Raw genomic sequence first — 25,486 nt, 5'->3', positions numbered from 1 at the left:
CCTGAACTTCCTAGTGCATTAAGTGAACTGAATGGTGTATGCAACGAATTAAGCCTCCTACTTAGTGCTCACGTGATTCCCTTCAATTTGTGTTCCTATTGTTTTTCCACTTTTCCCAGCAGAATCCCTTTCTTTCAACAGTTGCGCGCTTTGATGTTACGGTTCTGTAGGAAGCAGGCGCGAAGCGGATGTGGATTCCCACATTTATTTAGGTCGAGCAGGCCCGGCCAGAACAAGCGGCCGCCCAGCTTCCGAGTCGTGTTCCAACCCCTGTGTCACGTGCCATTTTCTGCGTGCCAGTCCAGTACACTGGTGATGATCGTGGTGAAAGGATGCGGATGATGATAGTGGCGATGATGTCGCTACAGTTCTGTCATTTCCGTAGAGTGGAACACGACACTCTGTTGACGTTCCCGACTTGTACCCAACTACATATTTATATGCATTTATATGCTGCCATCTAGAATTATGAAGAAACCCGCACAAACCGCACGTGAACCGCGCATTACCACCTGAACTCTTACGTGCCACATACCTTTATTTGATGCACACCTGCCAATGCTTTTTGCATTCCAAAAGCAATTACCAGCGCACCCGTCATGGTTGAACTTCCTAGTGCATTCGGTGAACAATGGTGCAATGGTGTACGCAATGAATTAAGCCTCCAATTCGGTCCAGATGTGATTCCCTTCAATTTGTGTTCTCATTGTTTTGCCACTTTTCCCAGCGGAATCCCTGTCAGTTCATGCTAGTGGTCCTACATCTTACTACTACATTATGACAGGGGTCGGAGGTGTAAAGATTGCTGGCAAACCACAACGAAATTGAGAGACTGGGCCATCCCAGCAAGCGCATGCAAGAAAAAAAAAATAAAACAGTGCATCTAAACTCACTGAAAAAACCTTTATTAACAACGCAATTCATTCGCCGAGAAGTGTTTCAACTGGACACAAAAGAGTATGGCCTCAAATTACAAATATGAGAAAACTGAGAAAACCGGTGCCGAGGTAGCTGTCTCATGAAATAAAACGAACAACGCTTTCCAATACAAGGCAAGAAATTCCAAATCTCTGGTTGGTATAGCCGCCAGCTACAACAAACAGATACTCAAACCTAGTTCATGTTTTCATGAACACTACAAGCAGTGTGCAACTCCAGTGCCAATCATAGAGGAACAAAAATGAAACCAAAATTTGGCACGAGACTGTCATAACTAGGGAAACAATGCAATATTTAGCTCAGTTAGCAAGTCAATAATTTTGCAGTAACCGCTGTGAATTAAGAACAAAATACATAGATCCCATTTGGGACGAACAACTTCGCAACGACAGCACAAGAACACTGAAGGTCCCTCCCACCAATCTATCCCGAACCTAAGTCCCTTCTTGTGCCTGTAACAGATCAAGCATCTTACAACGGATGACTTCACCACAACACTGTGCTTAGGCTGCGCGGTCATTCGTACGAAAAGAAATAAACAAAAATAAAAACCACACCAGGTGAACAAGTCATGTATTTAGAAACTCAGAATGCTAGAAAGAATCGTTACTTGGCCCAGGGCAGCATCATCTTGCATTAGATGTGTTAGCTTTTGCCCTGAGTTGGGCCATTCTTAAGATGACTACTCGGATAAACTGCATTGTACCACAGACAGCGTTGACTACATGGTGACTATTCTAGCTCGTCAGTTTCCGCACACACATCTTCACGAAATATCACAGATTTCCATTTGGTTAAATGCACTGTACATTCCAAGCTGAGGATCTGAGTGCCATTTCAGGTTACACACATTTTGTTATGCAACAACGTTTTGTCTACTGTACATTTGGAGTGTCTTTAAGATGTGACCAAGCTAAATGAGGAATCAAACCAAACACCCGCAGGGGACCGCTGAGCGGCACTGATGAATCTACACAACTGTTCATGGCCTTATTAACAAACAGCGCCATCAAGAATCAAATTTTATGAACAGCAAGGTCATGCTCAGCTAAAGCAAGCAAACCATTCCTATTCTGAATTTTAAGTGCGCATAAAAATATTGTTGCCAATGTTACCAATGACGAATGAAATAGAAGCACATTGCTGATTTTTTGATTACCAAAACAAGAAAACGAAACAATATAAAATCTCATAAATAACAAAGAACCGGTAAACATGTCTTAGGCAATAAGAAAACAGTAAGCAATAGCACAAAACAAAAGCAAGTGCTCAGTCGATGAACCAAATGAGCCCTGCCTGCGTGACACTTTGACACAGGAGTAAAACAAAAAAGTACAACGATGAGGGATTTGATGTCTAAAGAACTTGGCATGAGCACAACACGAAAGCACGGAGGCAGCACTGTGTCTTCGCCTCGTTCGTTTTTGTGGTTTGTTTTAGCACTGTGTGGTTTGTTTTAGCTCATTGTGTCGTACCAACTCACTCAAACGTAATCTCTAGCTTCCTGCAAACAGTTCTGTGCTTGTGCCTCCTTCCTTCCTTGTGGTTTGCCTTAGCACTGTCAATGCATCATACTAGTACAATCAATTGCCAATACGTACGGCCCTCCTGCTCCCACCATAAGTTTCTTTTTTCGCACTACCAGGGCACAAGGAAAGGAAGCAAAAGCACTGCTTGAACCTCTGAGGCCTCTGAAAACTGCCAGAACTGTCCAAGAAGACCCTCCTTCCAGTTCTGTCAAACGCAGACGTCTCTCTGCACTGTGGAAGCACTATAAGCTTGCACTGTGGATAACTGGAGCAGTGCTGTTACAGCTGAGCCTTGATTATTTCCCTCCCAAGTGCCATGGCAAGCGTCGGGGGCACACTGACAGCAATCATCTTGTATTGCTCCATCAGAGGACCCACAAAGACAAAGTCATCGGGGTATCCCTGGATCCTGGCGCACTCGCGGACGCTAATCACTCTGTCCTCTTCCGGGTGGATCACGGGCCCTTCCTTGCTCAACGGCTCTGGATTAACCACGACGCCATGCAGGTAACCATCCCACTGAAGACGGCCGTAGACCCCGCTCCACTGGTTGCTGCGGTGGCCTGTGTGTACAAGGCTCCAGGGTATCAGCGTGTTCTCCTGGCGGTACAGGGGGTCGCACTGGCCCTTCTCATTTTCAGCACAGCAGCACACCCCTCGCTGACGGTTGCCAGTGCCCACGGCCGCCAAACACTCGTGCGTGTAGATGAGGCGGAACGCGGTGGTGCCGTCGCTCAGCTCAACCTCACGGTTGGGAAGGTCTCGCCAGTCAGCACCTGGTTCTTTGGGCACAGCCACTATCCTGGCTTGGGAGAGAGGCGTCATCTTCTTGTAGCAGTCAGTGTCCACTTCGCAGTACCTCTTCAGGTAGGCGGCGAAGTCTGGCAGGCGTGCGGTGTACGCAGCGCCAAGCTGGAGGTCACCGATTGCGTCCCTCAGTGTTGTCCGGCAGTAAGGTGCTGCTGAAGTCACATTCAATGGGCTGCTATATGCACGGCCATCAATGACAAAGGAGAGGTGCCTGTCCGGAAGCTCGAAAGAATGCGTTGGCACTGGGAAAGAGGGCAGTTTTGCACGCCCACGCTTGGCGCCCAAGATGATCATGCGGCGATGCCTCTGGGGCATCCCATAGCAGCCGTCTTGGAGCACACTGCAAGACGTGTGGTAGCCAAGCTCAATCAGACACTTCAATGCAAAAATGAAGCCAGCACCCTTGTTGTAGCTGACAGCCCGTCTTTCGACAGCAAGCACGACATAGGAAGGATCGAAAAAAGCACAAAATCCGAAGAAGGTGACTAGCTGGGAATTTCTGAATGCTTGCTTGTCGCGACGCTGAAGAGGCAGGGTGTTGTAAGAAGACACCAAGGATGGGCTTCCGCACACAATTTCGATGTCTTGCGGGCGGAGCCCTTTGAAGGTATCGTCAACCATCCCACCTGCCTTAAGTTTCTTCAACACATTTGCAGGACTGGCATGGGGAGTTGCTGCACTGGGGAAGTTCTGTTTGAAGGTGGCTAAGTGGTGCTCATTGTCACTCACTGCAAGTGCAGGCGCCGCCACACCAGAAACTAAGAGACCAAACGACAGGCCTCCACAGCCACAGTAGACATCAGCGCTCATGAGGGTGTTGGGAAGTGTGTCGACCCTGGAAACCAAGTTACGACCAACTTGCTTCGAATCACTGGGTGGTGGAAGAAAGCTGCCTTTGTCGACATCATAGCAGTGTGAAAAGTAGAACGGAGGCCGCACTGTGTCAAACGAATTTCCCACAACGCCAGCAGCGCTGTAATGAACTTCGCAGTGACCGACAATGTCAGTGGCCTTGATGCTAGATGTTTCTGTCGACAGGTACAGACGAAGGACTTCAGTAGAATTGCCAGACACTTCGCGGTCTCTGAAGAAACGTTGAACCTTAACCAGAGAGTCTGGTCCGCTTTGGTTTTTTTGAGTCGTAGAGGAGAGTATACGGCAGATGACATACGGAAGGGGCAGGCCCGGGCAGTCTATCTTTGGGGGACAGATGTCTCTTCTGTACCTCTCAGAAAACACGTCATCATCCTTATCTGAGAAGTCACTAATCACACTTCCCATAACATGTTTTGGCGGCTCAGGAAAAATATCAGGCCGCACAAACACACAGTCGTCAGCCTTTAATGATATCTTTGCTCCGTTACGTGCAGCCCCATTCTTGACCTTTGAGCACAAGCATGTCACACTTTCAGATTCCAACGCTGTGAACGTGCACGTTGTGGCGTCACAAGAAAAGCTGTAGTAGAACGACTTCTTGTCAGTGTCGTTTGGAATTGTTCCAGCACCGGGGCCACGGAAAGCAACGCGACATGTGTCAACAACAATCGCCAAAGGCACCAAGTCACATTCCGTGGTCAAGAAAACCTCGTCACCATCCCCTAAGAAAGCACTACCCAACACTGTCTCTTCATACCTCCGGAACCAGATGACATGAGCCAGCTTTTCGCCGCCAGGGTTTTCGACAAGCTCCGTCACACGGCCAACATAAGGCTCCGTCTTGTGTAACAATGACATGACAAGAACATCTTGCCCGACAGTTACACTACAATTTTTTAGATCAGCAGACAAGAAGGACTTCGCTTGTGTTCTCACAAACGGCTCGCCGATCCAAGCACACCCATTATCTGTAGTCACCGGAAACACCCTTTCCTCAAAGGGTTTTAAAGGGAGCTTCGCAACTTCATGGTCCATTGCGTCACCACCAAGGTGCTCGTCATTACCGCGTGGTCGTCTCTGCTGGCAACGCCTCCGAATGCAGCACTGCTTCTTGGTGCCTGTTCCACCGTACTTTTTCATATTCCGGCAGAAGATGCAAACTTTGCACTCTGAAGCCAGACAAGCCTCACACAAGCCACACCTATCACTTCGTGGGGCGCCAGAACTTCTCGCAGGAATCGTACTGCCTTCAAACAGCTCTGCCACTGTTTTGTCTATAGCCGGCATCACAAACACCGTCCGGGACTCCAGTTTGTTAAAGGGCTTCTTTGGAAGTTTTGAGGGCAACATTTGGCCTTTGCAAGTGTCTCTGACAATGGCCCCCGTTACACGCATCAGTTCGCTGATAAATGAACTCTCCAGTAGCGGCCTCTCGTCGTCAGCATTACCAGCAGCATCGTACGCCTGGACATGGTCCACAACAAACTGTGCATGCTTGTGCAAGGTCTCTAGCGAAAAGGGCGCAACGCCTTTAGGATGATCGCTCAAGGACTCAAGATGCCCTACCACGTCATCAAAGCTTGCACTGCCGCCATTCTCAACCAGTTTTTCCAAGACACCCTTGATTAGGTAGCTTTTTTCGTGGATTCGCCTCACATACGGCTCGTACTGCGTGCTGGGAGCCATAAGCACGTACTCGGCAAGCTCAGTCGTGATGCCCAGCACAACCATGGACCCGCCATCGTAGCCCGATGTCCACCACGCCACAACAGCCCCTCCCCTGGCAACGCTGACACTGTCTTCAATGCCTGGGTCTTCAGCACAGACACTTTTGACATGGCCACTGAAGTAGAGTGGAACATCGGCTTCAATAAGGCCACCATCGAAGGCGCAGAGGTGGTCGTGCTCATCGTATATGGTGAACTCAGTGAGCTTGAACAGCGGCTGCGCCGTGAGATCGTCCCGGCTGCTGAGGGATGACGTGAGTTGCGGATCGATGATGGCCACGCACTCCGGTACGGCACCTTCACAGTCACCCTAGACAAGAAAAAAAAAGCGACACACCGATACTGGTTAGGCATCTCGCCACAAGTTCTTTTCTTTTACTGAAAAAGGAATACCGGGATAAACGATTATGTTGTGTGTATGTGAACATATTCCCTATGCTCTTGAAGTATGCATCCACACTGAGTCCTCAGTGTGCCAGGGAAAGATTACTTTGTTTTGTTTTAAACGAGTGTAGCATTCTGTTGAATGCAAAGGTAATTTTTGCATTGCATTCATATTTTTAGATCCTGGCCTGCTTTACCCCACACCCAGCATGAGAAAAAAATGCCACCAGGGAAATGATTTCAACAGCTTGTAGCATGATGCAGGTAGGGAGCCCCTTGTTCAAACCATCGGTGTATAAACCCTGTTGGGCGCATCAACCTTGGGTGCATAAACGTAGGGTGCATAAACCTTAGGTGATCAACCTTGTAGGGTGCATCAGCTGTTCAAAGCATAAGAAACGAGTTGCAATGGCACTAGCAATACAAGGGCAGTTTGCAAGGTGGAAGTTAGAACAGTGAATGACTGCAAATGAATGGCGAGTTTGGGAAGCCATGGCAGATTCCGGAAATCACAATAAGCCTAGGAATTCTGTCTTGTATTAGAAGCTGATCGACGGGAAGTTTCTTGTCAATATGGTGAACAACCAAATGACAAAATGGTAGCCCAAATACAACAGAAGTGGCACGTCCCCGAAGTACCCAGGACCATGAATAAAACTAAGCTGCACTTCAGGCCTGTTCTGCAAAATTCGTGACCACCTTTATTACCTTCATTTTTTGTTTTTCTATTTGAAGGCTCTGTTAACAAAAAAAAAACGTGTGGGCACCGCCTAGTGTACGAATGAGGATCTTAATGGGCCTGCAAGCTATGCTGCGTGAAACTTTTGTTAAGGGCAAGTAAAGGACTCAGCCACACCACATCAAAGTCGTGACTTTTTAAGGTGTCGATGTTGACACTTAAATACAACCAATGCCAAACAGGATTAGAAGTCCATTCCCATTACGTCAGAATGCATTACAATACTGCCATTAGAGCAATAAAGCAGCAGTGAATGCAAAGTTAAAGGAACCGTGCATCTGAAAGGATGCTGAAAGGACCACGAGCAAGTTGGTACATGTTACGCATCAGAAAATCGAGAGAAGTGTTTGGAGAAGGGTAGGCATTGGATTTAGGAACAGACAGAAACAATGAGGCAATGACAGACTTGGGCCTTACATCTCCATCGAACTCAGGAGGCGAAGTCATAAGGTAACTGCACGGATGACTCGTAAATTATGCACAAGGAATTCGAGCTCTGCAGAGCGACACTATCTGGTCTAGGGAACTTGGGTGTACAGCAGGGGTGGGACAGCTAGAACAGCTTTTGGAGCAATTTTCGAAGAAGAAAAAAACTGCGTTCTGGAGCACAAAAACCCGCTTCTGGAGCACAGCTCGCACTGGTAACAAGTATTATTTTGGAGGAGCAGCACAGGAGCAGAGTAACACAAAGAAAACTTGTTTTAGAGGGTAAAATATGTCTTGGGTGAAAGCACAAATGATGCCTTCCCGCCGAAGTGACGGCATGACACAACGCCTGCATCTCAACCTTCTCCAGCCATCTTCGAGCAAGACAAGCCACTCCGGAGAAAGTGTGGGTCACCACCTTTCAACAGAACGTGATACCTCACAAGGGCAGACGCTGTGCCAGAACAGACGGGGAAAGCGATGCCTTCAGCTGCACTAGCAGATAGCCTGCTCCCTTTGGCCACCAAGGCACTAGTCCAATGCAGGTCCACACGTCAGCGACCACCTCCTGACCCCTACAAGGCGATCTTCTAAGACTGGGGTATGTTGTCTGTGCTGTGCAAGATTGCAACTTGCAAGCCAGGGTTCACGCCTCTGTGACCCGTGCCAATTGGCGTCTCCTACGAGGCCATACATACGCTCTCCCTCGCCAACGCCACCTCAACAAAAGCGGTGCTGTTTTTTTTTTTTTTCGGAATAAACCGCCTTTTTAAGTGTTCCCCCGCATCAGCTCGTCATTGACTGCAGGGACACAACACGCCCTTTGCCCTTGGGCAGGAAGTTTTCAGTTGTGTGCCTTCTGCCTTCCTCCTGTTACATGGCGAGTTGGACAGAGTGGTGAAGAATCCTGCTGAATTTTCCGGCATTTCCTCTGCAAAATTCGGCAGGACTCTTCACCACTCTGTCCATCTTGCCATGTAACAGAAGACATCAAACATGTCACCTGTACCTGTCCAAATTTCACAGTGCCAAGGCAGACTCTCCTAACATCTTTGTGTATACCACACCATGCAGGCCTTGAACTAAGGGCAGTTTTGGGCCCTTGGTCGGACTTACGCCAGGCCGTACGGGCTACCAAAGCTCTGTTGGTGTTATTGCGTAGTACTGGCTTGGAAAAAGCGCTGTGACCGACTTAACTTCCAAGCTCTGTGTATGTGCTTTCCAAACTCTGTAAATGCGGTTGAACACTCGTGCGCAACACCTCGTTTTTTATTATTTATTTATTTATTTATTTTAGTTCACAGACCCTCATGCTTTCGTTCATCCATATGGTGTAGCATGCTAAGCGATATGGCTCGGCTAACCTCGCCTTTACCATTAAATGCATTCTCTCTCTCTCTCTCTAATCGCATTTCCAAGCAATTGGGGCACCTGCTAGGCTACAAACCAGCAAAGCTGCTCTCGTTTCTTACAAATATATAGCGCAGAAGACGAGAGACACAGACAAGTAGACACACACGGCGCTATGTCTCTCGTCTTGTAGTCTCTCTCGTATGTCACGGCACTTGTCTGTGTCTCTCGTCTTCTGCGCTATATATTTGTAAGTTATGAACCAACAAGTCCAAATTTCCACGCTACTGCTCTCGTTGCTAGCAACACAGCATGTCTGTTCATTATCTTGCAAACACAAAAAAAAAGCAGTGTCTGCACTTAGATAGATAAGCACCCAAAAACGCACTTCAGTTAGGAGCGCGGTTCACGAGCCGTAGCGGTGGACGATTACATGTGAGCCGTGCCACTTGCATCCCACCTTTCTCTCCCCGATGCCTACCCTTGCACCCCGGCTAGACATGCCCACATCTTGGGTGAAATGAGAAAAACAACCCCTCAATGCCGCATCATGCGCAGAGCTTTGCACTGCCGTCGAGGCAGACGGAAAAAGAGATGCCGATGAGAGAAGCGAATGAGGATCACAACAGCGACTGGAACCCATAACTTGACCGAGAAAGTCCTTAGTTGAAAATTGCCAAAAGTCACCATTCATAATTTCAGGTCACCACGGACCTTTCAAATTCACCAATTTGGGAAAAAGTATCCACCAGTGGCAACCTTGGAGAGTAATTCCGCTAGGAAAGGGTGGACCTGCCCTCAATTTTGTGCTTTCGCAGCGCGGAAACAATTTGGGTCCATTTTGTGGTTTTGGTGCATCTTGTAGCAGCAGCTCGAAAATGTCGCCCTCTGGCGCAATTGGCGCAGCTGTAGCACCCCTGGTATAGAATCTAACAGCCACAACTACCGCTGTCTTTATTTCAACACTAAAGAGCCTGTTTTCTTTACACTTTATTTCTGTTAAACTGCGAGGATGAAAACTGTTTGTGTCTAGTCTGCATATACACCATTTTCCTTGTTTGAAGTGGGCGCCGCCATTTGCTTTTTCTGACCAGACGCTAGCGCCGTCTATGAAGCGACCGCTGAAACCGCCGCGCTGGGCTGCTAAGTGCTCCGTTCTTTCCATGCGTCTGCTTGGTACCCGTGCATTACCGAGTGAACCGTAGTGGTTTGGTGTTAAGTTAGCGGTTGTAGTGCTTGTGTGTGTGTGTTCTGTTTTGTTTTCACCATCTGCGGACGGATTTTAGCTGCTAAATTGCTGCCAGAGCAGAAGATGCCGGCCCCGGCTGTTGTAAGCAGCAGTAGCACTGGAGGCAGTGGTGCCAGTGGTGCTCCACAGTTCTGTGATGCGAACGCTACCGGTACGGCACCGATTGACATAAAAATCCATATCAGCGGGTAAATACGTATTTTCGATGCCACAATGCTTGTTATTTTCACCGATTAGTCATGTTTACGGAAGCGCGGACGTCGAATGCGGAGCGCGCACAGCATATGTGGGTCACGCTGATCCGCGCTCGCGATGGACTTTCGACAAGGCGATTGCTACGCTGTTGACATTGCAATGCAATATAATCTTTCTTAATTAGACTTTCGACGGTTACTGACGAAACGAAATTACCTGGGCGGAAAAATAACACGACCGCACAACCATTCAAATTACTATTCGAAGGTTGAGCAGAAGGATCGACATTTGGGCGAGTCAATAGTGATTGATCATCATCGTGATCATGATTGGCCTAACTCTGCGCAGCACCCGCCGCGGTGGCTCAGTGGCTAAGGCGTTGCGCTGCTGAGCACGAGGTCGCGGGTTTGATTCCCGGCCGCGGCGGCCGCTTTTCTGATGGACGCGAAAAGCAAAAATGCCCGTGTGTACGAGATTTCGGCGCACGTTAAAGATCCCCAGGTGGTCAAAATTAATCCGGAGCCCTCCACTACGGCGCGCCTCATCGCCTGCGTTGCGTTGGCGCGTTAAAACCCTACAATCAAAAAATCAACTCTGCGCAGCGCATGTGGCCTGTCGCTCGGAGCCCACCTTTGTGGAACCGCTGCTTGCACCACAAATGCTTTACACGATCAGCAGTAACTGTTTTGTAATTGTAGTACTTTAGATTCCGTGACAACGCAAAAGGATTAGAAGCGTTTCCTTTGACCGCGTTGTGAACAAGTTGAGCTATTTCCCAAATGAAGCGTTCACGTATCTCGAGCTGCGTTTTCACATTGGGTGCCTGCTTATCCTGCTATCGACCAGCAGTGTGCGATGGAGAAAGTTATCCTTTCATATCGTTTGGCAGTAATGCATTCGCCTGAAAAAAAGTATACAGAACGCTGTGATTTTAAAAGTTAGAGTAGATGAAAAGGGATTGTTTAATGCCAATCGGATATAATGACCAAACAATGTATCGTATTTTAAATTGACTAGAAGGAATGAGAAGTTATTGTAATCGTATTGTATCGGTGCTCGTGAAAGATCCCCAGTGGTCAAAATTAATCCGGAGCCCTCCACTATGGCGCGCCTCAACACCTATGAAACGTCGGCGCGTTAAACCCCATAATCAATCAATTAATCAATCAACCAATCAATCAATGCTGTATTGTAAAGGATAAAGTTACTTCTAACATTTCAGGAGGTTCCGTTCCCTGTCGCAGCTTTGCATGTGATAAATGGATTTTGCTCCGTCTGCATTGGCTGAAACAGTTGAAAGTTCCGCAAAAACTAAGCACACGGTGCGAAACACTCCTGAACTACGCAGCGAGGCACAACGCGCCGAGCGATGTTAGCAGCCCAGCGCGTACAGGCAACGCTGGTTCGCCGGGAGCGGAAGGCGCGCGGGCCACCGAGAGAGCTGGTTTGTGAGTATTTTCCTCCTTTCCCGGCAGCTTATGGAAAATGCTGTATACTATCTGCAAAACTGTGATTAAAGCACTTTTCATATACATTAGAATATCAGTGGAATTGATAAACATTAACCTACGAAAACCTGGTTTTAAAGCGAAGCTTTTGTGTCCGCACTGATGCCGTTGTACATTAGTACGCCCTGCAGGAAAGCCAACTTTATCAGCCGATGATGATGAATGATCGTGGATGAAGTGAAAGAAAAAATGCTTCCGTGGTGGGAATCGAACCTGGGTCTCTCATGTTGTGAAGCCGACGTCTATCCTATTGCTCCATTTCGACATGGTCGAAGCGAACGCCAAGCAGCAGGTACGCTGTACACCCCAAACCCAAATGTTAGGCCTAAGAAGTGCACACCCGAGTTGCTGTGGGCATTCTGGAAAAGTGGTGGAAACCTCCAGAGTAGCATATACTTGCAGTGTGGGATTGGTCAACCAAAGAATCCATCGCGAGAAAGCTTTGCGTTCAAATATCGTCGTCGTTAGACGGAAATCTCGCCCACATAACCTCACGTTCAAGTTAAAAGATGCAATAGTAGCAGTATTTCGGTTTTCATGGTACAGAGGTATAATTAAAAGTGCAGATGTTTTACTATCCATGAGAACTTTGACATGACTGGCATTACTACACAATTGCTTTTGGCTCATCAGGAATCGGTGAATTAATGGTGCTTACCTTGAAGAAAACAATTTCGGGAGAGTTGAGTCTTTTTCGGCAGTCCTTGCACCAGGCAACCTTCTTGTGTACAGCATTGTTGCCATTAACTTTAGGCTGCACCGCAGAAGAACTGCTCCTTCGTTTTTTTTCCTTCTTAGCCGGGGGAACATCGTCACAGTCTCGGGCAGGCTTGCGCACTGCTGCTGCTTTCTTGCTAGTTGTGCCGGCAGCCAACGTGTCCACGGCCAATTGCACTGGCATGTCCACGCAGTCGCCGCTCGCGGGTGCCGATGAAGGTCCGGCCGCTGCATCAATTCACCGTTGAACAAAAACACAGTCAGTTCCTCTCGCAAAGATACTAATTAGGACATATAGTTGATAAGACATTATGCACCGAAACACTTAAGTACTTGACCCTTTGAGGCCCAAAACTTTATTATTTTGTTTAAACGTGTGGGAAGTTTTTTATGATCTAAAAGGACTTGTGACATCACAAATGTAAAGTCGCAAAAAAAATTTGGTTCATTAGGACGGACACTAGGACACACTGGGCACTGGCTCACAATGAGCCAGTGCCTTGATCACAATGCTTTCTGGTTCAAGGTAAGACAATAACGCAAAATTTATATTGCTATTATTTGTAACAACGAAATCGCACAATTTTCGTTAACTGTCGTAGCCCATTGAGCCACCCGGGCTCGATGCAAGTTTTGATGCGAGTTGACACGCATAAATATTTTTTCAGCACGTAGAAATGTGTGCTGCGCTCTCTTCTTTAACTTTTGAAGGTCTGGGATTCTTTGTCTGTGGATAGATGGTGTGAAATGTCGAAAAAAAAAAAAACCAAAAAGTGCGAGAAAATAATATACTGTTTGAGTTGTTGCTCCTAAGCAACACTGGGCATCAAAGGGTTAAATACCCATGAATGCATTAGAACACAAGCAGATATCTTACTCATCTATCTTATCTCTTCCTTTTCAACTCAGCCTCTCTAGTAATATATTAAGTTACAATGATGATGGAGCTTCTGTGATGCGCAGCATGTAGACATGAGCAAGCATCCACAGACAAGATTACAAATATCCAAATAGTTTTCCCCGCTATGGCACAGGAACTCTTGTATGCATGTGAATGGTGTCGACCTCCTTCATTATAAAAAACCCATTAGTTTCTGGACTGGCATGTGAAGGAGAAACCCTCAACATAGTCCAGCTATCATTCGTCCACATCCTTCCTTTCCTGGTAGACCCAGCCAGTGTTGTTGGGCGGTACGTCAGCATGATGCACGACTCAAAGGAGACATGCGCACGCACAAAAAAAAGTTACTAAGGTGAAACGTGGATATAACGTTGTAGGCAAAGTTTCCTAATTTTTCGTTGTGCGCAGGTTTTCATTACACGCAGATTTTCAGTTAATCCTCACGTGAGTGAAGCAGAAATGAAATCAAAATGCTTGACTTCCATGACGGTGAGCTCACCCTTCAACAATTTATTTCATAGTGAAACTGCGTAATTTGCGCCAGCTGCGTTCCTGTGAGCTGTAACTACAGGGCACTCCAAAGAAGCAATGACACTTACCCCCCTATCAACAAATGTAACTTTAAAGGAGTCATGAAGAGAAAACACAAGTTTGGTTCATTCAAAAGATTGTCTCGTTAGAATCATACTGACACCACTTTTAACGTAAACTTCGCTCAAATAAGCTACATAATTAGGAAAAACGGGAATGGTCATGCGACCCACCAGCTCATTTCCCGCAACAGAACCTATGTCGTCACATGAGCTAAGCTCTGCGATTGGCGGAGGCTGGCAGAAGCAGACGCAAATTAGGTAGAACTTACAAACTAGACGAACGAGCGATTTGCGCTTAAATTTAGGGCACATTCTTTACAAAGCAATAAGAATGATGGGACAAACAGTGGAAGTTACGAAAGCACATGTAAACATAGAAGTACTGATGCGTTCTGCTGTTCGTACTGCGCACAGCATGCTTGGTTTCGCTGCACAGCACTACGGGGCTTGGGGTTGTCTCAGACTACACTGGCCGATTGACGCAAGCAACGGTGTCTTACGTGACACCATTTGTCGAGCGAGCACTGTTTCAGGGAACGAATATTTTCTCCCAGAACAAAAACAAGCCAGGTTTAAATGCGGGCAAAAACAAACCAAACGCTTGCCACGGTATGGTGGCGCCATCTAGGTTACGGAACGTAAAGAAACGCGGGAACAAACCAACAGCGCTGTACAGGGTGGAGACAACCTTTGAACGGTCCCGTGCCGCCGCAATTGGGCCAACGGGCTCAACGCGTTATTCTTTTCGTTTCCCACGAGACCTAGCAACGCGAAACAGACAATATGATTCAAACTTCTTCAGTAAACCGCGTTGCGGCGATAATTTTAGCGTGGTTTTGACACAATGACTCGCTTCGGCGGCGAGCGAGCAACCGAAAATGGCGGCGCCAGCGTATACGTGTCTCTACCCTGTACGGCGGATGCGTGAATGAAGGTACTCTAGGCTGCAGAGCGGTCGGTTTCAGTGATGTCACTTGGGACCACGAAAACGCACGATTGAGCGGGAAAATCAAAATTTTAACCTGAATTGTTTAATTTCTCAGTGAATAAAGCATCGTTTGTATCCGGACAAGCGCTGGGGGCACTATAAAACACGAAATCTTTCGAATAAAACCAACTTGCATTTTCTCTTCATGGCTCCTTTAAGTATCACTTTTGCCTTTTGATACTCTTCGGTGCCTTAACGCATTTAAGGAACGAAAATTATGCTGAAAGGGTGCATTTTTGTGAATTTGATGAACTTGATGCTCCAAATTGGTGAGAGTGTGCTAGCTGGGATACTGTACCGGGGGAAGACGTTCTTCTTTCTCGCCACCGGAGAAGGCATTTAAAATTGCGACCTTGCCTTGATAAGACAAAACTTTTCCGTTTCTAACAGCAGAGCTCATCACCAACGAACTGGCACTACAGATAGCAATGAAGACGCGCCACTACACGCCGACGGGCAGGCCGTGCACCTAAGTGACACTGCACTCACACGTGGAAAAAGCACGGTAGTTTGTGGTGCGGGCAAAATTAGCTAAATTAGTGCATTTCTCGGGCCGATTTTTCAGAAAAAGAGCAAAAAATAATGACTAATCAGTGTAGCGAATTCGTTACATCAACGTTGATTGTCATAACGCGTTCGTTACATAAAGGTCGAAAACACGTGGGCTTCAATGGGACTGGAAATGGGAATTTAAAAACTTCGTTAAATCCAGAAATGCGTTACATAGAGCTTTGTTCATCCAGGTTTAGCTTGTGGGAATTGCGGAGCTCCGCCATCTTGCCTATCCCTCTCGGCCCGCCGCGGAGGCGAGAGGGGTGGTACCTCTCTCTTCGCGGTCGCGCGCTTCCCCCTCCGGGAGGATACCCGCGAGAGCGAGGGGGCGCGGCCGACCCCCTCACGTGACAGGTTTGCCCGGAAGCTCCGGCGGCCTGGTCCGAGGCGGGCGACGGAGGTAGGGCCTCTTTGGACACGAACCATCGTCGGGAGCGGCCGTAAGTACGACTCGCTCCTTTTTGGCCTTTTTTTGTCCGCCCTCGCGCCTGTCTCTCCCGCCCGGCTAAGGTGGTCGGCGGTGTAGAACGACGCGCCCGACGTCTCCTTTATTGCATTGCAATAAACGTCGGAGTGGGCGAATTCTGTGTCCTGTGTTCCTTGCTGTTCGCTGCCGATACGCCAAGTTGGTGATCCGCGGCGGTGTTCAGTGGAGCTAGCCTTGCGGCCGGATCTCGAGGATCGAGCTAGGCCGCCGTTAGAACCCTGGTCCCCACATTTTTGGCGCCCAACGTGGGGCTCGTTTTCAAGTGAATTCGAGGTTCGCTAGCTCCGAGGAACATGGCACAGCATTATGAGTTGGCGGATTTGATGCTGTTGGCTGACCTTTGTGATCATGCCCGGGAGGTCCCGCGATGCTCTGCATCAACAGCGCCCACCGCAGCCGCAGGAGCGGCTCGGGTCCCCCTTCTCCACGGCCCCTACGCAACCGCGAGTGCGGCTTGCGCACCAACGGGAATTTCGGAAAGTTCTGAATTCCGCGAGCGCTATACGTCAGGTGACGCCGCGCTTTCAACCACCATGCGCCGGGCCTACGCAGATGCTGCGGCTCGCGCGGCAACGAGAATTTCGGAAGGTTCCGAATTCCGCGAGCGCTATACGTCAGGTGACGCCGCGCTTTCAACCACCATGCGCCCGGCCTACGCAGATGCTGCGGCTTGCGCACCAACGAAAATTTCGGAAAGTTCCGAATTCCAAGAGCGCTCTACGTCAGGTGACGCCGCGCTTTCAACCCCCATGCGCCGGGCCTACGCAGATGCTGCGGCTCGCGCGGCAACGAGAATTTCGGGAAGTTCCGAATTCCACGAGCGCTCTACGTCAGGTGACGCCGCGCTTTCAACCACCGTGCGCCGGGCCTACGCAAATGCTGAAGCCCCATGCGGCGCGCCTCTCGTGCAAGTGAGCACGCAGGCGCCCGTAAGCGAAGGAATGACTGTGGATGCAGCGTCCATCGCGAACGCTCTCGCAGGCGCCATGCAGCAAGTGCTGCAGGCGGCGCGCTCACCCGCTCCCAGGGTGCAGCTACCGATGCCGACGTATAGCGGTTATAGCGATCAAGTGAGCGCGAACGCTTTCCTGCTGGCTCTGAGCCGTTACGAGCAGGCGTCCGGCATCAGCGAGAGCGAGGTGCTGCACAGAGTTCTGCCCGCAGCCCTAGTCGACCATGCCGCCCGGTGGTATCGAGTGATAGGCCACACGGCGCGCACGATGGATGACTTCCGAACGATGTTCAGGGAGGAATTCCTGCCCGTCGACTACCTCCCGCGGATGCGTAGAGAGTTGGAAATGCGCACCCAAGCTCCGGACGAATCGATGATCGAGTATGTCCGTGCGATGCAGGAGCTTTACGAGTACGCCGACCCACATGCCCCGAACTCGGAGCGGGTCGATCGGGTCATCAGGCAATGCCACCCCACCTTTGCCTTGTACTTGAGGAACTGCAGGTGCAGAGATCTCAACGAGCTGGCGGCCGAATCTCGTCGTGTGCAAGCAGCAATTGCGGCTGCACGCGCGTATCGGCCACCGCCGCCTCCGGTGGAAACACTGGAACCAAGCTGTGCTTGGCGCGGCGTTACGGGCAGCGGACGAGTCGAGGTCGGCTCTACGTTGATACCCAGTCAGCGAGAAACGCTCGGTCTCTGGGACCGAGCGCTGGACCCCTACTCGTATGGGTTGCGCAACGCGGAGGCGATACGGCCGGAGGTCCTGGCAGCCCCGCGTGCTGTGCACACAACAAACCGGTCAGGTGATCGGCCGGCGAACGCACGCCCAAGTGGGCATCCCTACACGGGATCGGCGCAGCCGCAGTTGCTGGCACCCGCTCACAACTCTCCCCCGGAGAACCGGATGCGGCCAGCTGGCCGCGGAGCGTACGAGCAGCCTCGATCGGCGCAGCAAGCAGCACGGAATTCTGTTCGCTGTTTCAGGTGTGGCCAAGTTGGTCACATGATGCGAATCTGCCCAGGTGGGCAGGGAAACGCAGCGGGCCGCCGGTGAAGTCGCCGGCGGCTGATCAACGCGCCCGAGAGGAAAACATCACCGCGCCCGCCGCATTCAGAGTCGGAGTTCCGACCAGCGCGCCTGCGCCCTTTCTCGACCTCGCAATTGCGGGGCGGAGTTTTAAGGCATTGCTGGACACCGGGGCAAGCACTTCACTCGTAGGGGACGAGGTCGTTTCCCATCTCGAGCGCAAAGCTATTCGGCTGCGCGCGCGGAAGTTGCCGCTCCAGCTTGCGTGTGGTGATGTTACGTCACGCGGTGACGTACGCCTCGTCGCGCGTTGGAGTCAGCGTGTACGGCGAATGCGTTTCGTCCACTTGCCCGGACTGACGGTCCCAGTCATTCTGGGGAGAGACTTTATGTCCAAGGTTGGACTGGTCGTGGACATCGGCAACGGAGGCTATCGGGAGGGCCCGTTTACGCCGCTAAAGCCGTTCGCCGAACCGCCGCCTGCAGCGAGGTCGCTGTGTAAGGCTGTCGCCGAAACGTCCCGCGCGCCGAGGGAAGCAAAAGCTTCAGGTGCAGCCGATAGCCGGCGCGCGCGGCACCCTCCGAGCTCGGGTGTTGCCGCTCCCGGCGCGGTTGATTTCTCCTGCGCCGCCAGCCCTCCAGCCCGAAATCAGAGCGAGGAGTTAGGCGCGCTCCTAGCAGGTGCTAGTGAGCTGACAGCGGCGCAGCGTAATCGCGTCGTGGACGTCGGCAACGTAGGCTATCGGGAGGGCCCGTTTAGGCCGCTAAAACCGTTTTTCGAGCCGCCGCCCGCAGAGAAGTCACTGCATGGGCGCGCCGCCGAAACGTCTCTCGCGCCGCGGGAAGCAGGAGCTTCAGGCGCTGCCGGTAGCCGGCGCGCGCAGCAACCTCCGGGCTCGGTCGTTGCTGCCGCCGCGGCTGATTTCTTCTGCGCTGCGCGCCTTCCACCCCGAGGTCAGGGCGAGGAATTGGGCGCGCTCCTAGCAAGTGCTAGCGAGCTGACAGCAGCGCAGCGTGACCGCGTCTTGTCGTTGTTAGGTGACTTCGGCGAGATATTCACTGAGCAAGCAGGTTGCACAAGGTTGGTGCAGCACTGCATAGACACCGGCGATGCTCAACCATGGAAATGCAATCCCCGGCCCGTCAGCCCGGCCAAGAGGCAGGCAACTGACGAGGCGCTGGAGGAACTGCTGAAAGCAGGCATTATCCGCCGCTCGACGAGCCCTTGGGGGTTTCCAGTGGTGCTCGTGCGAAAGAAGGACGGTAGCTGGCGTTTGTGCGTCGACTATCGGCGGCTGAATGCGGTCACGAAAAAGGATGCGTACCCCTTCCCGAGCGTTGACGAAATCGTCGCAAATCTCGGTGGCGCAAAATACTTCTCCATTTTGGACGCCAGCAAGGGGTACCTTCAGGTCGAGATGCGTCCCGGCGATGAATGCAAGACAGCGTTCACTTGCCATCGGGGGCTGTACGAGTTCGTACGTATGCCCTTCGGTTTGTGCGGAAGTCCGAGCACATTCCAACGCCTGATCGACCGGGTGCTCGGTGAGGCAAAGTGGCAGCATGCCCTCGCCTATTTGGACGACATTGTCGTCTACTCCCGCACCTTCGAGGAGCACCTCTGCCACCTGAGAGACGTCCTGGGACGACTCAGGGCGGCGGGCATAACCATCAATCCTGCCAAGGCGCAAATATGCAGCGCTCAAGTGAGCCTGCTCGGCTATCGGATCGAACGCGGACAGGTGTCCCCCGATCCCGAGAAACTCCGGGCGATCTTGGAGTTTCCCACGCCGAAGGATGTCGCCGGAGTTCGGCGCTTCCTAGGGATGATCGGCTACTACCGCCAGTTTATCCCCGCTTGCGTGCGCCTGCAAGCACCCTTGACAAAGTTGCTGAGGAAATCCGCCCCTTGGGAGTGGGGAGAGGAGCAGGAGAGCAGCCTACGCCAGCTGGCGAAAGCTGTCGCAGACACTGCATCGCTGAAACTGCCGGATCTGAACAGGCCATTCGTGATCCAAACAGACGCGAGTGACCTCGGCGTAGGGGCAGTGCTCCTCCAGGTGGATGGAGAACAACTGCGACCCGTGGCTTTTGCGAGCCGTGCGCTGACACCGGCAGAGCGAAACTACTCGGTCACCGAGAAGGAGTGTCTGGCCATAATCTACGCACTTCGAAAGTTCGAGATGTACGTAGAGGGGGTCAAATTCACGATCGAGACTGATCACATGGCCCTTACATGGCTTTCCCGCCTCCGTGAGCCCAGCGGGAGGCTCGCGCGATGGGCCCTGGCATTGCAACGCTTCGAATTCGAAGTTCGCTACCGCAAAGGTGCCACGAATGTGGTCGCGGACGCGCTGTCACGGGCGCCGGTGGACGACACCCAACCGGCCGGAGAGGCCGAGGAGGACGCTGTAGGTCAGCGACCCTTCTCGGCGCGGGGAGAGCGCGGAACGCGGGAGGACCCAAGTTTCGGAAGCTCAGAGCACGTGCATCTCGTCGGGGGAGGAGTTCCGCTCGAGGTTGCGTTCAGTCGGGAAGAGCTAGTCGAGGCTCAGCAGGAGGACTTGTTTTGTCGGGAGGTGATCGCCAGTCTTAATGAAGAGACGGACCCTCAGGCAAATCGAACACCGGTGAATGACGGGCGCCGGGAAGCTGCTGGTATTGCGGCTGGCGCGGGCTCTAATGCAGCTGGTATTGCTGCGAGTGAGCTGGAAAGTTACCTGCTTGATGCCGATGGAGCTCTGCTGAAATACGTGCCCGGCAAAAATGACTCAAGTGAGTGTTTTAAAGCCGTTATCCCGAGCAAGCTGAGGTGTGCTGCATTGCAGCACTACCACGACGCAGACGGCCACGGTAGCGCGCCAAAGACATGGCAAAAGCTTTGTCGGTATGCTACCTGGCCCGGCATGAAGGCACAAGTATGTAGGTACGTACGCACATGCCACGTCTGCCAAGAGCGCAAACCGCGAGGCGGTAAGGCGCCAGGCTTGCTTCAGCCTATCGTGAGCACAAAGCCATGGGAGGTCCTGGCGTGCGATCTGATGGGCCCGCTGCCGCGCAGCAAGAGAGGGTACAAGTTTGTACTCGTGGTGACATGCCACTTCAGTGGGATCGCTGAACTCTATCCGCTGCGCAAAGCGACAGCACAGGAGGTCCTGCAAAAGCTGTCTGAGGTGTTTTGTCGCTACGGATTTCCTGAGCGGCTGATTACCGACAACGCCACGTATTTCACATCAAGGTTGTTTCGTGAAGCGTGCGCGGCAATGGGTGTCAGGCAGCAAACAACATCGTGCTATCACCCCCAGTCTAACGTGACGGAGCGCCGAAATCGAGACATAAAGCCACTGCTTGGGGCATATGCCCGGCGGCAACAAGACTGGGATGAGCACTTGAGCTCGATCTCCTTCGCTCTGCGCACAAGCGTGAATCGGTGCACGGGCTTCACGCCCGCATTTCTGATGTTCGGCAGGGAGCTGAACACACCGACGGACACGGTTCTGGCCAGGAGGTCGACCGCAGTCCCCGCGAAAGCAGCAGATGCGGCTTACGCACGGCGCTTGCGCGAGCGTTTGGCAGAAGCCATCAAGGAGGCGAACCGCAGCCGCGGTAAAGCCAGGGTCGACCAAAAGACGGCCTATGACCGAGCTCATCGAGACGTGGCGTACCAAGTGGGCGACACTGTCTTGAAACGTAACCACGCGCTGAGCGATGCCAGCGCAGGGTTCGCGGCCGGTCTTGCACCCAAGTGGGTAGGACCGTTCGTAGTCGCCGAGAAGATCTCGCGGCTGAATTACAAGCTGAAAGACCCGAGGTCAGGTCGAATAAGCGCCCCCATTCACGTGGGCGAGCTGAAGCAGTACTTTCCAAGAGGAGAAACTGCCGACGCTCCCACTTCGGACTCGCGAGGTCGCGAGCTAGAGGGGGGTGCGGAAGGAAGGTTCCCGACGCACCGCTACAACACCCGCAACCGGCGAAATCGCTGACCGGGTCACCGCCCCCCAGCGCGCAAAGTTGCGCACAGGAGGGGTTGCCAGAGGAAGCTCCTCGAGGCGCGCCAACGTAACGCGCAGCCTACGCCGTGAGGTCCGGCAATGGGTTGCGCAGGGTGACTCCAGAGGGCGCCAGCCGGCAGGAGAAAGTTCCCGTGGTCCCGGCAGGGGTGACGGCTTCCCGGAACGAGCCAACCGGTTCCGCGACCGGGCACGACTCTCCCGATCCGGTCACTCCGCAGCCCCGCGCCGACGAGTGAGGATTGAGAGATGGCTCCCCCTGCAAACAGCCCCCGCGAGTCCCGCGCCTTGGGCCAGCTCCAGCACCGCCGGCCGCGTCCGCAACATCCTGCGGACGGCCCGCACCTCACCCAACGGCCGGCGACTACGTCCACATCGCCCAGCGAGCAGGGGCCAAGTCGACGCCGCAAGGAGCGGCGGCACCGCTCGTGGCGACCGGCGGCCATGGAGCCCCCCCGGGCGGAGACACCGTCCCGGCCGAAGAAGGGCCGAAACGTGGCCACCTGGACGTCCCAGGAGGGGAACGCGCCGCCGCGCTGCTATTTTTCCGCGGCGGCGTGGAGCCACCACCAGTTGCTGATCGAAAAGGAGCTGGCGCCCGAGCGGGTGCCCTGGTTCTTCCGCGGGCGCACGATCAGTGAGCAGCACGCCCGGTTCCCGGACGGCGTTGCGGCCGCGGAGCCTGGCGCCAACTACTGCGGGACCTGCGGGCTGCTGGTCGTGGCCAAGGAGTACCACGAGGCATCCGCGCGGCACCGTGCCGCCGCAAAAGCCAAGGGGCCGGCATCGTCGAGCTCCAAGGCGGCGGCCCGCGTCGACATCGGGGCCGTCCGGGCCCAAATGCGGGCCGATCCGGCCTTCGCGGCCGCCATTTTGGCCTCGGCGGCGGCGGAGGTCAGCCGGCCCGCCAACGTGGCATCGGCGGCACCCCTGGTCGAGCTCCAGGGCCCAGGAGGGAGCAGCTTTTCCGCCGGGTCGGCGCTGCGGACGGAGGCGCTTCCGGGGGCCGACAGCCCTGCCCACGCGGCTCCTGCAGCCGAGGCGGCTGCGTTCATGGGGCCTTCGGAGGGAAGCCTCGCCTCCGTTTTCGGGCCGCGGGCGGCGGATCCGGCGGCAACGACCCCCATGGAGCAAGGCATGGAGGACCAGGGGCCGACCAGGGACCTGATGAAGCTGCTCGACGAATTCTCCAGGCGCTGAACGGTGAGGTCACCGTTCGCCGGAGCCCTCGAGGTCGAGCGGCTTTGGGCAAAGGGGGGAGGGATGTGGGAATTGCGGAGCTCCGCCATCTTGCCTATCCCTCTCGGCCCGCCGCGGAGGCGAGAGGGGTGGTACCTCTCTCTTCGCGGTCGCGCGCTTCCCCCTCCGGGAGGATACCCGCGAGAGCGAGGGGGCGCGGCCGACCCCCTCACGTGACAGGTTTGCCCGGAAGCTCCGGCGGCCTGGTCCGAGGCGGGCGACGGAGGTAGGGCCTCTTTGGACACGAACCATCGTCGGGAGCGGCCGTAAGTACGACTCGCTCCTTTTTGGCCTTTTTTTGTCCGCCCTCGCGCCTGTCTCTCCCGCCCGGCTAAGGTGGTCGGCGGTGTAGAACGACGCGCCCGACGTCTCCTTTATTGCATTGCAATAAACGTCGGAGTGGGCGAATTCTGTGTCCTGTGTTCCTTGCTGTTCGCTGCCGATACGCCAAGTTGGTGATCCGCGGCGGTGTTCAGTGGAGCTAGCCTTGCGGCCGGATCTCGAGGATCGAGCTAGGCCGCCGTTAGAACCCTGGTCCCCACAAGCTGTAGATATAAAAATGACATAGTCTACGTGTTAAACCCGCCTTGACGCGGATGTCTGAAAAACGGGACGTTGCGGACGTAGTATCAAGATCTGAACAATGAACCAGCAGGGAGTGAAAATTCCGGTACAGGTACGGACGAGTGCAGTACCACTTGTGAGACTACAAACTACTCATTCGGTGAAGATTTCGACACAGATTAATCTTACAGCCTTGGAGAACTGAAGGAAAGTGTTATTTTGCCCGTGTCTCCATTACTCCATTACCTGAAAATGTGCCTGGGGCCACCAGCTAGTACGGGGGTGCTCAGTCGTACACTTATGTTTCCCACCAGGAAATAAAAATGATATCAGTAAAGGTTTGGCAATATAAAAAGAACAAAAGAAACCTACAGAACGGAGAGAGGACACTGAGGAAGAACCAAAACTTTACATTTCTACGAGGGCCCATTGTTTTCCGATTTTTTTAATACCACTAGAACCATCCTCGCTGATCTCAACACTGTCAGCACCAAATAGCTTTTTAAGTTAGCGGCTGAAACAGTAATTATAAAAAAATAGAAAAATATTGCAGAAAAACATCCGCGTGTAGGTTTTACGAAGTGAGATGTGAGGGCGTTCCTCTGTCGACGAGGCAGCTTTTGGAATGGAGCAGCTGCATACACCACCCAGCCTCTCCAGGCACTAAACGTCAGTTGGAAAACCATAACTAGCAGAAACGATTTCATTTGCAATGTCCCCCGAAAACAATAACTCCGCAAGCATCGATGAAGGTAGAACAAACCACACTATGCAGGTGAAGACCCTTGGGCACGCCTCCTCCTTTCCACACTGTAATTGTCGCTGTGCCTATTTTCACCTGCATACGGACGTTCGCTTGCTGCCGCTGTTGTCGTTTCTGCGGACCGCTCAAAATCACTCAATGAGCTTAGTAATGCGGAGACGGCAGTAAAATTACAAACCTCTTTGATTGTGAGCCTTAAACTACATTGTTCAACTACAGCGTGCAGGTGTAGAACAAGCGGCCACTGTCAGGGGCCGCATGGTCCACACTGTCACTGTAGCACGAAATAGGGGTTTCAATTGAAAGTCAAGCAATCACCGTTACTTACCCAGACACATTAAGATTGGTCAGTCTGAATTCATGAATAAAAACTCACCGCGAAAAATTCGCAATGAAATAAACGTCCTCCCGAAGGTACGTACATCCATTCTGCACGAGGAAACCGTCGAGGTTCTGTTGAGCCCGGTCATTCAGCTGGGGTCTTGCCTTTGGCCCCGGCGTTGACTTCGCCTTCTTTGGTCGCGGAGACCTGGTCGCTAACGTTCTGCCCATTGGCAACGAGGTGATGCCACCCGGCACCTGCTCAGTGTTCTAATCGCCGTGTGCACCCGAAAGTTGACTTGACGACCCGGTCCTCGGCCGCCGCCCTTTCAGGGCATGTCACCGTTTCGACGCCGACTGGCGTTGGCGTCGTCCAAATCTGTCAAAAAAACAAACCAAGAGGAAAAAAATTTTTCAGGCCCAATTACATAATGGTATGCAACTTTTAGCGGCGAGTTTCTCAAATAAATTTTTCGGAACGTTGTACATTGGCTTCATCCTGACCTGGGCCCTCTGTGCAAGTGATGTTCCACGCAGGGAATTTTCCCTGTTTTGGGGAATTTTCGGCTGTAATTTTGGCCAAAAGGGAAACACGGTATCTTTTATAGCTGCAGGGGATTTTAGGAGTCTTGGAGTA

The 25,486-nt window shown here is 52.3% G+C and overlaps 1 protein-coding gene across 1 annotated transcript in view; it reads right to left on the bottom strand.

The window, feature by feature from the left end:
- Positions 1–896: 896 nt before the first annotated feature.
- LOC144159148 (DNA (cytosine-5)-methyltransferase 1-like) overlaps positions 897–25,486 on the bottom strand; it is a 118,163-nt gene continuing 93,573 nt past the window's right edge. Inside the window, exons 2-4 of the mRNA XM_077690454.1 lie at positions 24,951–25,228; positions 12,391–12,677; positions 897–6,191 (exon numbers count right to left, since the gene is read on the bottom strand). Coding sequence (XP_077546580.1) covers positions 2,748–6,191; positions 12,391–12,677; positions 24,951–25,080 — 3,861 coding nt within the window. The 5' untranslated portion in view covers positions 25,081–25,228 and the 3' untranslated portion in view covers positions 897–2,747. The remainder of the gene's footprint in view (positions 6,192–12,390; positions 12,678–24,950; positions 25,229–25,486) is intronic.

Source organism: Haemaphysalis longicornis, unplaced genomic scaffold, assembly GCF_048455015.1.
Source record: "Haemaphysalis longicornis isolate Haplotype H1 unplaced genomic scaffold, Haemaphysalis longicornis Haplotype H1 scaffold_10, whole genome shotgun sequence".
Lineage (NCBI taxonomy): Eukaryota > Metazoa > Arthropoda > Arachnida > Ixodida > Ixodidae > Haemaphysalis > Haemaphysalis longicornis.
The sequence above is the reverse complement of the archived record's forward strand: the minus strand, read 5'-3'. Positions and strand labels throughout refer to the sequence as shown.